The sequence below is a fragment of the Alnus glutinosa genome, chromosome 10 (assembly GCF_958979055.1).
Source record: "Alnus glutinosa chromosome 10, dhAlnGlut1.1, whole genome shotgun sequence".
Lineage (NCBI taxonomy): Eukaryota > Viridiplantae > Streptophyta > Magnoliopsida > Fagales > Betulaceae > Alnus > Alnus glutinosa.
In genome coordinates this window covers 24,382,189-24,392,460 of record NC_084895.1, presented here as the reverse complement: position 1 = coordinate 24,392,460, position 10,272 = coordinate 24,382,189, and the positions used below count along the sequence as shown (strand labels likewise).

The following is a 10,272-nucleotide window of genomic DNA, read 5'->3' as shown; positions in this document are numbered from 1 at the left end:
GCATAACTATAAATGAACCTGTTATCTATACACAAGTTAGTCATAACACAAATCTATCTGTTTAAAGTTTAACTACATATTACTATTACAAAAGAATGGCTTATACAAAATAATGTGTGACACACACGTCACAAGCCATATACAAAAGTATCCAAAATGAGGACACCTCAGTCTTATCCCACTACGACTGTCACTACGGGCTTCAATCGTAGTATCCCAAGTAGTGAGCTACCGGATCATCATCCGCCTCAAGAGTACCTGCAACCACAGGAATATCATCTACACGGTTGTGGTAGTATCCACATCCGCATAGGTGAAAGAATGAGTTCACCGCCTTAGCATGAAACATACTAAGACCTCAGTGGTATAAGACTAACTGAGTTTTCATAAAGAACCAACCCTTATTTTATTTTTAGTCGTGCGAGCACTATATGAGCCACAATTTACCAATAGCTAATGCAGCAAACACCGACTATTCAGAAATCATTTAAAACATACTATATAGCTGTGAACATATGTAGAAGTTCCAATCAACCGCTTGGAAGATTCTACATATAGACCCTTCTATAATAATACTTTTCATCGGTCGCTCAGACATATGTGCACACGATCACTCCATCACAAATATCACGTATACACATAAGTCTTAAGCAAAGAACATGGCATCTTACTCTTCCGTACTAGGATTACATCCGTCAACAAAACACGCGCAACACCATCTCTAATCGTATTTCAGCTTCGTGCCTTGATGCCAGTAGATCGTGAGAGCACTAGAGTTAAACTCAATCATGCTATCACGTCTTTCCTGAAGAACAAGAACAGTCAACCTTTCTACTCATAGACATGCCATTACTCGCACCCGGGCAATCATGTATCCATGTACTTTCAAGTTCAATGTATGACTTTTAACACATGACTATCCGATAGAAATATACATAAGATCTTTTTCATGAAGACTTTTATGCATACCAATACGTCTAGTAAAACTACTCATAACATAAAAACATCTCTCACAAACACAATGCTATATATGCTATGCATGAACTGGGACTAATAATGCTGCTAATACTGATATGCTGCTGATACTGATATGCTGCTGATACTGATATGCTGCTGATACTATTATGCTGCTGATACTGATATGCTGCTGATACTGTTATGCTGCTGATATACTGATACTGCTGGTATATATGCTCTATACAATATGCTCAATGTTCCGTGCTTGACCAGTATATATTTCACTACCGTATCACGCTGAAATCATGCAGTTGTTAAATCATGTCCTCTTAAAACTAAACAAATCCAGCATTTTATCCAACACTTTGAAATCATTCAAAACTTAGTTTCTTTATAAAATCTACACAGTTTCAACATGACATGTTCTCAAACAATTTGCATAATTTAAATCTCAACCGCAGAACTTAACACTTTAAATCTAGTCAATACTTTTCACTCTTGCACTATCTCTTAAACATTATTGATATAGTTTAAACATAATCGAAACTAATAAATCATCTCAAAGCATATACATTTCATCATATGGTTGGTTCGGTTTCATAAACAATATATATATTTTTATCAATCCAATACATATAAAAATATATATTTTCTCAGTGAGTGGAATACCCACCTCAAGTCGCTTATACTCCCAAATATCCAAACGACTCCAAGCTCAACCGTAAAGTGCCGCTAAAAATACAATACATTGTATTAATTAGCATTTTAACAACATACCCTAAAACTAAGGGCTATGAAATACTTACCAAAAATTCACCGCACCAAGACCCAATGCTCGAGAAGCTCCTAGCAACACCAAACCACACAAAATCAAGAGAAAACGCCAAGTTAAACTCATTTCTACAAGATTTATAAAAATCTCCAAAAATGCGAGTTTAGCGATTTACATCAAAACGTTCGGTCAAAACGTAGATCGGCCTTTAAGGATTGTGTTGCAAAAATCGGATCTAAGATTGGACCGTTGGATCTTCGTATATCGTAATATTTCAAAGAAAATCCAAAAGAAAAAAACTGAAGAAGAGCTCTCTGTGGTTCTAAAAAATTGAACGAAGAGGCACTACCTCTTTTATTAAAGAGGCCACTCGGCCATTTAATGGAAAATGGCCACCTGGCCGTTTGAGTGAAGGGCTTGATTTTTTTTTTTTGACGTGGGGCGCAGATGCTCTATTATACATATACACATTATTTTATTTATTTCATTTTACATTTTTCTTTTGACTTTTCTTTACCTTATTCTTTCTTTCATTGACCGGGTCTGCTTCTCTTTTTCTTTAGAATAATGATTCATTGCCACCTAAAGATACAACTTTTCACCACCTTGCCTATTTGGCAAGGTGGTCCCCCACTACTTTTTGAATTTTTTTATTTTTTAAAAATAAATTAAGGTGGGGGACTACTTTGCCACATAGGGAAGATGGTGAAAAGTTGTATATTTAGGTGGTAGTGAATCATTACTCTTTTCTTTAAGGCACGCATATGTGCATTCCCATTTCATTTGCCTTTCACTACTTTTTTTTTTTTTTGTCTTTTAGTTCTATCCTTCTTACTTTTGTCTTTTAGTTTTATTCTACACTTTTCCTTTCTTCTTTATTATTGCCGACAATCCATTATTTGTCTTCTATATTTTTTTTTATATATATTTCATTAGACCTAAAATATCACATATATATATATATATATATATATATATATATATATATATATATATATATATATATATATATATATATATATATATATATATATATATATATTTGTTCTTTTCTTTTCTTTGGACTTTAAAATATCATTTGTGCGTCCTATTGTATTTTCTAGTTGTTAAATTAATCTTAGTCATTTATCCCATTAAATTTACTCTAAAAATGACAAATAATATTCGGGACATCACAACAACACTGACAATTGTGACACTTAAGTACATCAAACTATCATTTTGTTGTAAAATTAAGCCTTTCTATTAGCATTCACCATATGTTTGGATGAAAAAGTCATACTTGACCACAGTTTTGTGAAATACCCTCGTTTCGAAACTTAGAAAATAAAATTTACCCCTTATAATTATTAATCAACCAAAAAGATTAAACTTAAAAAATGGAAATGAGCCTCCTCAACCACAATGGGTTGTTAGCGGCCACCCCTAGTGGGTTGAGGGTGGTTACATCCAACGTACCTCTGTGGCCAGCTGGGCACCCCCTATATGCTAGGGGTGGCCAGCGAGTCACTAGCATGATGGGATGGTTCGGCCACCCTTTGCGTTTCAAGTTTTTTTTTTAATTATTATTTTATTGTTTTGGTTTAAAAAAAAAACAAATGAAGCATATTATCCGAAGGCTGATAGAAAACTGGTCATGTTTGTGATACGTGACCAATTTTTCCTCCAAATAGACGACAAGCTTTAACAGAGAGTCTTTAAGTGCAACACATTGATAGTTTGATAAGTTTAAGTGCCACACTTCTTAATTAGTGAAATTTTATAAAAATGACTATTAGTTGAAAGGGATAAAGTATATTTAACCCATGAGATTTTTATTGGGTTTAGACCCAGGATGTCACAGAAAACTACCTTAAAAATAAGGGTAAATGTCTCATAAATTTCAAAGTTAACGGGTGATTTGAAATCACTCCATCATTTAATCAACTTTCACTCCTTAAGTTTTTCGCGAATTTGAAAAAAATGGTTAATCCGTGAGTTTTCGGTCCAATTTTTTGACATCTGTTAGTGCCGCGTCAGCCTTTTTGCCACCTCACCAAAAAATAATATATTTTTAATAGTTTATAAATTAAAATCTTAAAATCAAATTTTAAAAATTTTAAAATCTAAAAAATAGCAGCCACCCAAAAGCATTCACACCCAAAAGGTGGTTTCCATTAACACATTCACATATGCCTCACCAAATCTTGTATTGGTGGTATGCCTGTATGTGTGTGTCTTTTCTAACTGTCGGCCACAACAACAGTGTGTTTGTGTGCGCTTGTAGCTTTGACGGCCTGTCGATGCTGAATGATCACAAGACAGACTTTAATACCGAAAGTCACATGCCAATTAACGTCAACCAACATGTTTTCCTAGTGATCGACTTTTATGGGCAACTATCACAATGTAACTGATGATAAGGTTGTCCATCAATTTTTTGTTCACAACATGTTCAAGAGCTCACATCAATTTTATCTAATCTGTCGAGGAGAATCAAAATTTATTCGGATACGTGAGTCTCGTATGACCTTTTACGTATAATGTGCTGTTAATTTGTTAACAATTTATACGATAAATTACTGAATATCTCAATCCGTAGGCTTCAAGACCTATCAACCCTAAAATCCGTAAACAAAATGCAAATACTTTGAAATTTAACGTGTTATATGAATTACCACATGCATGACAGTTCACATTTTAGTAGAATTACTCCTCAACTACTAAAATGTAAACCATCATATGGTAATTCATATAACACTTATCAATGTTTATAAATTAATGTGGCAGTCCACATCAGTCACTAAAATGCAAACTATCACACAACAATCCAAGTGATACTCATTATTATAAAATGAGATCTGTCCCAACTATTTTCCTTTGGGGTTGTTTTACTTATTTCTTTTGGTAATGAAATCACTACTTACCCCCCTTCTCAAAAAAAAAAACAAAAAACAAAAAACAAAAAAACAAACGTTGTAAGCTGTTTTGTTTGTTACTCTCAACCTTGATGTGGTTGTGATTCAGCCCTCTAACACCCCTTAAATTAATTAATTAAATTTTATCATTTTCTATCCATTGAAAGACTAATTAATTGTGGCCCCTTAAATTAGATGGAGGATTCATAAAAAAAAAAATTGATGATGACATGTTTTTTATAATCTACATTTACATTATACAAAGTATTTCCAAGCATGTGATTTTGCAGTTTGATGCAAAAATAAATAATTAACCACGGGTCTACTCAACCAAACAAAAGCCTAAAGGCCACCTGCCCATTGGACAGAAAGCTATTATATATAGAGAAGTGATACTTGCACTTCTTGTACACAACAACTACACTCATACAAGACACATTAAGGTGGAGTCTAGTGTGTAAGCCTCACCTAAACGTGCCTTGTGTGAGTACAATTGTTGTACTTATGATGTTTTTCTATCATTTTCGTTATATATATAACAATGTGTCTACTGCGTGGCAAAAAATGAAGAAGCATTATCTAAGGACCACCCCCAATAAATCTAAGCATAATAAAGGAACGTAAAACCCGAAAAAAAAGGTGTGACATCCAGGATCACTTAAAATATTATTTGACTTAACCATCGAACATTCCCACCTGCCGCGGGACCTACACCACTTTTAGCCATATTCTCTTTCTTTTGCTGGTACTGATGCCCCAGTCGGACGGTACAAAAATCTAAATCATGACAGTTCAAAACCTTGTATAATGAAAGGAACTAGCCTTGGTCTATAGGCATTTTTTTCAAGGAAAGTAGTGTGGGGGCAAAGGAATTCAATTAGTCTATTTTGAGAAAGGAAATGCCGGCCACTCTAGGCAGACGTGAAGAACTAGGAAACCCACAATTGTTTTTGCGATAAACGTGCTAACAGTTAACAATTAACATCCACAAATAACAATTATTTCCATCTATAAAGACATAGTCTTTGTGACCTAATTTTCATACCAATTTCTATCGACAGTACTGCTTCAATGGTCAACACTCATTACACAAAAAACCCATCACGGGATGGAGAAGCAGCAGCAACAGAAGGAGGAGAAGAAGATCAAAAACTAAGCCAAGAATGCAAGGAACTTCTTCTTTCTCTTCCCAAAGAGAGAGGATGCAGAACCCCTCATATCTACAAGTTCCAAGGGTTTTGGTGCCAGCCAGCGGAGATCCAAGCAATAATCTACTTCCAAAGGCACTTCCAAGCAAGTGACACTGACATGGTATTGGCCACCATACCAAAATCAGGCACCACATGGTTGAAAGCCTTGGCTTTTGTTGTTGTGAATCGCAAGCGTTTTGCTGTCATGTCAAACAGCCATCCTTTGCTTGCATCCAACCCCCATGATCTTGTACCTTTCTTTGAGTACAAGCTCTATGCCAATGGCCAGCAGCTTCCTGATCTTTCAAACCTTCCTCAGCCTAGACTTTTTGGCACCCATGTTCCATTTTCTTCGTTACCTAATTCTATCAAGAAATCTGATTGCAGGGTTGTTTATATTTGCAGAAACCCACTTGACACTTTCATCTCCTCCTGGCATTACATGAACAAACTTAGGCCAGGATCTCAAGCCCCAATGGTGCTAGATGAAGCCTTTGAAATGTACTGCAAGGGGATTATAGGGTTTGGACCCTTTTGGGAGCATATGTTGGGGTACTGGAAGGAGAGCTTAGAGAAGCCTCACAAGGTGTTGTTCTTGAAGTATGAGGACATGAAAGAAGACATCACTTCTCAGTTGAAAATTTTAGCAGAGTTTCTGGGGTTCCCATTTTCTTTGGAGGAGGAGAGAAGTGGTGTCATTGAAAAGATTGCAAAACTGTGCAGTTTTGAGAATCTGAAGGAGATGGAGGTAAATAAATCTGGCAAGTCGATTAAGAACTTTGAAAACAAATATTTGTTTAGGAAGGGTGAGGTGGGAGACTGGGTGAACTATCTGTCACCTACTATGGTGGAGAAATTAACCAAAGTCATGGAGGAGAAGTTAGGTGCTTCTGGTTTGTCATTCAAAGTGTTCTCTTAGGACAAGCAATAAATGTCCTCAGCTTTGGCTATTTGTATGGTCATATATATATATGCTAGCCCATGACCCATGCTGTGCGCTGGATTCTTCTTTGTAATTTAAACAAGGTGCGTGGGAAATCACACTTCTTCCAATAAAAAGATATACTAAAGATTATATATGCACCAGGACATTACTAAACATAGTGACACAATCAAACATAGAACTTTGCATGAATGTATAAATTTATAAAGCACAAAAATATAGTTACTATCATAAGACCCTTAATTTTAGTTTAATCCATATAAATTAAAATATGTTCAAATCTTTATTCCCATAAGTGTAGTTTAAAACGAAAACCAGCATAAATGAAAAAAAAAAAAAAAATAGCAAGTAGAAAACCTAAAAATTAAATGCTGTTGTAAGGTACGTACAGATTTGCTTTCCTTAATTATAATGATTGGGTATGCACAGGGATACAACAATCACTTCTCTAGGATACAAGTGTCAAGTGTGCCATCAAGATGCTACTAGCACCCTGCAACCCACTGCGTAGGAGCATGCGTCTAATGCCTTGCGTAGTATTATAGCATACATAAAAGTGCATACATTCAAATATTGATTGCTTTAAAGCAATATCTTGGTATAAGTTGGGCCTTATAAGTGCTTACTTTAATTTATCTTTTTCTCATGTGAGACTCTCTTCTTCCAAAACCCTTTCGTTTCGACAAAATTCCGTAGTTTCTTGACTCATCTGAAGGGGTCTGGCCTTAGTGGTGATTCTTCCTTCATCAAAATCTTTGATATAAGGAAATGGGAAAAATCCGTCAAAGGGTTCTCGACCTTCCTGGCAAGATTCAAAACTTAATTTTTACAAGTCATCATACACTGAATACTTTGATAGGTGGATTCAAAGAATGATGTTAATTACTAATGGGAAAAATTTTGAGTACAAAAAGGTCTTTGGAATAAAGACTCTTCGAGTTTTTGAGCCTCATTATGAGTTTCCAGGGTTAATCTATGTCCATGACAAAGAATATGGCCTTTCGAGACAACTATGGAATGGTGACTGAGATCATTACGAGATTGGATGTCCTGAATTGGGAGCTCAGCTCTTTGAAGAAGGATTTCTATCTTATTACCTAGTTAAGTACCTGGAAGAATTACGTGACTTCCCTGCAATAGTCCGTAATACCATTAAAAGCATCCAGGATGAGCAACTAAGAAGGAGGCTGAACACCAACAGCCCTATTATCCTAAGAATCTGGAGTACAGTTCCAGAATTTGATCCAAAAAACTTCATAGAAGTTAAGCCTGCTAAACACTGCATTCTCATTAATCATTCAGTTAATGATTATGCTGCTAAGTTAAGAATGGGAAGAATCCCTTTCAAGTTTGAAGACCCCCTAAGCATTATGAATCTCTGGAGAATTGTCAAAAGGGGATTTATCTAAGAAAATGTTTAAAAGATTTAACAACAAAGAAAGTTGTTATAAGTGTGGTAAGTCAGGTCACTTTGCAAAGGATTGCAAAGCTAAGGAAACCATTAAGTCCCTAAAAGTCTCTAACGAAGAAAAAGAAAATTTAATAAGAATGTTAGAGATAAAAGACACTGAACCCAGTGACTATGAGTTTGAACTCAATTTGAGTTCAAGTGAAAGCTATTGGTCTTGCAGTAGTAGCTCTAAGTCGAGTCCAGACATAAGTTTTGGTTGTAATGACACTTGTAAAACAATTGGTGTTATGACCAAAGAAGAAGAGCAAGAAGAACTACTTTTTGATCTTATAAGTAAAATTGAGAATCCTAAGTTAAAAAGGCAATATTTAGAAAAGTTTAGAAAAAAGTTAAGAAAACTTCTAACAAAAAGAGAAGTTAATAAGTCTAAAAGCCTTGAAATAAGTTTAAGTAATACACTTAAAAGATTTGATAAACCCAAGGAACAAATTACAATAAAGGATTTACAACTTGAAGTTAATCAAATTAAATCTGAGATTAGAATACTTAAGGAAGAAAATCAAGAGTTAAAACAAGATGTTAATCTCTTGAAAATTGAACACAAGCTTAAGTCAGCCATTAGCAGTCCTAATAATAGCGAAGCCGAGTCCGAGCCTAAGCCTGAAGACACCCCACAATTTGAAGAAAAATGTCTAAGTCTAATCAACCGAATCCATATTAAAAAATGGTATTGAAAGATTAGAATTAAGATACAAGATTTTGAGTTATCTGTAGTTGTATTAATTGATACAGGTGCAGATCTGAACTATATACAGGAAGGACTAGTTTCTACGAAGTATTACAGTAAGTCAAAAGAAACTTTGCGTTCTACTAATGGTAGCGAGATGCAAATTACTTTTGAAATAAGTAAAGCCCATGTATGTCCAGACAATGTTTGCTTCAAAACATCATTTATCTTGGTTAAGAATATTACTGATAAAGTCATACTAGGTCTACCTTTCATTATTCTGTTGTACCCTTTTACAACAGATGCCATGTTCCATCAGATCCTGAGAGCAGATTATGATCTATCAAGTCTTTTGGGTCCAAATCTGTTTTAATCCACCATCTTCCATTGCTGTAGCGGTAATTGCTGCTTTCTATATTCTTCATGCTTACGAGACTTCTTATGCTTCTTTGATGGTGCTACCGAAGGCAGACCATACTGCTCACAGAAATTACCCATTTCATACTTAGACTTTTTCTTATCCTTATTGACTTGGTTTGATATTTTCATATCAATACACATCTTAAGACCTTCTTTTTTTGGATAGTACTTATGATATTCCCGTAAGTGAGATTATCATACTCTATCACATTGTTCTCATTAACTACGACTTGTTTGATCTTATGGGTAAAGAGGTGAGGCAGACCGTTTATGAACTTTTCTTTCCAAAACGGTTGGTTGCTATCATCTCTTAGCATGACTCTAAAGAGGAATACATCTTTGTACCATCTAAAGTCACTTAGAGTTGGACATCTTAGGTTGCTTAGCTGGTCATGGACTCTAGACGTAAGATGACTTAGTGTGCCAATAAAATGTTCTACAATTGTATAAAACAAAGTATTGACATCATCAGAATCTCCTAATCCAACTTTCTCATTGAATATAGGAATTCCTTCCTCATTGGTTTTCACAGCACTTCTTATGCTGGCTTTGGACTCATCTGTGAGATGCTTTTCCCACCAGGTTTGGAGGGTTCCTGTGAAACCCGAGACCAAGAGATCAAGAACCTCTGGTTGACTTAGGCCATGGTTCATAGCATAGCTGTTGGAGACCATGGTCATATGGGTTAACTTATCCAGAATTTGCTGTTCTGCTAAACCATCGACATTCTACTCGTATAATTTATCAGCAGAGACTGCAAATTGGCTTTGGAAATTTCTTTCCTCAAATTGGATGTCCGGAGGGGTTGGCCTAGGATACCAATTCTTGGTGAGACTCATTGGAGGAAACTTAGGCTTGTGAATCCTATTCAGTTCTAAGGCTGAAAGGGCTTTTTTGACTTTTCTAATATTTTCATCAGAATCAGATTCTGAAGAGAATTCTGTGTCAGATGAAT

General features: G+C 35.3%; 1 protein-coding gene and 1 long non-coding RNA gene across 2 annotated transcripts; one reads left to right on the top strand and one right to left on the bottom strand.

Moving 5' to 3' along the window:
• LOC133878881 (uncharacterized) lies at window positions 1-2,063 on the bottom strand. The gene is made up of 4 exons (XR_009902011.1): window positions 1,905-2,063; window positions 1,764-1,803; window positions 1,631-1,689; window positions 1-279 (listed from the first exon to the last, which is right to left on the bottom strand). It is a non-coding gene; the product is annotated as an uncharacterized LOC133878881 (long non-coding RNA).
• A 3,610-nt stretch (window positions 2,064-5,673) lies between these two features.
• LOC133880219 (cytosolic sulfotransferase 15-like) lies at window positions 5,674-6,832 on the top strand. The gene has a single exon (XM_062319121.1). The coding sequence runs from the start codon at window positions 5,698-5,700 to the stop codon at window positions 6,733-6,735; it is 1,038 nt and encodes a 345-aa protein (XP_062175105.1). The 5' UTR covers window positions 5,674-5,697; the 3' UTR covers window positions 6,736-6,832.
• Window positions 6,833-10,272: the final 3,440 nt, after the last annotated feature.

Excerpts from the sequence above, each read along its gene's own strand:
- LOC133880219 (XM_062319121.1), top strand. The coding sequence starts at position 5,698 with ATGGTCAACACTCATTACACAAAAAACCCATCACGGGATGGAGAAGCA.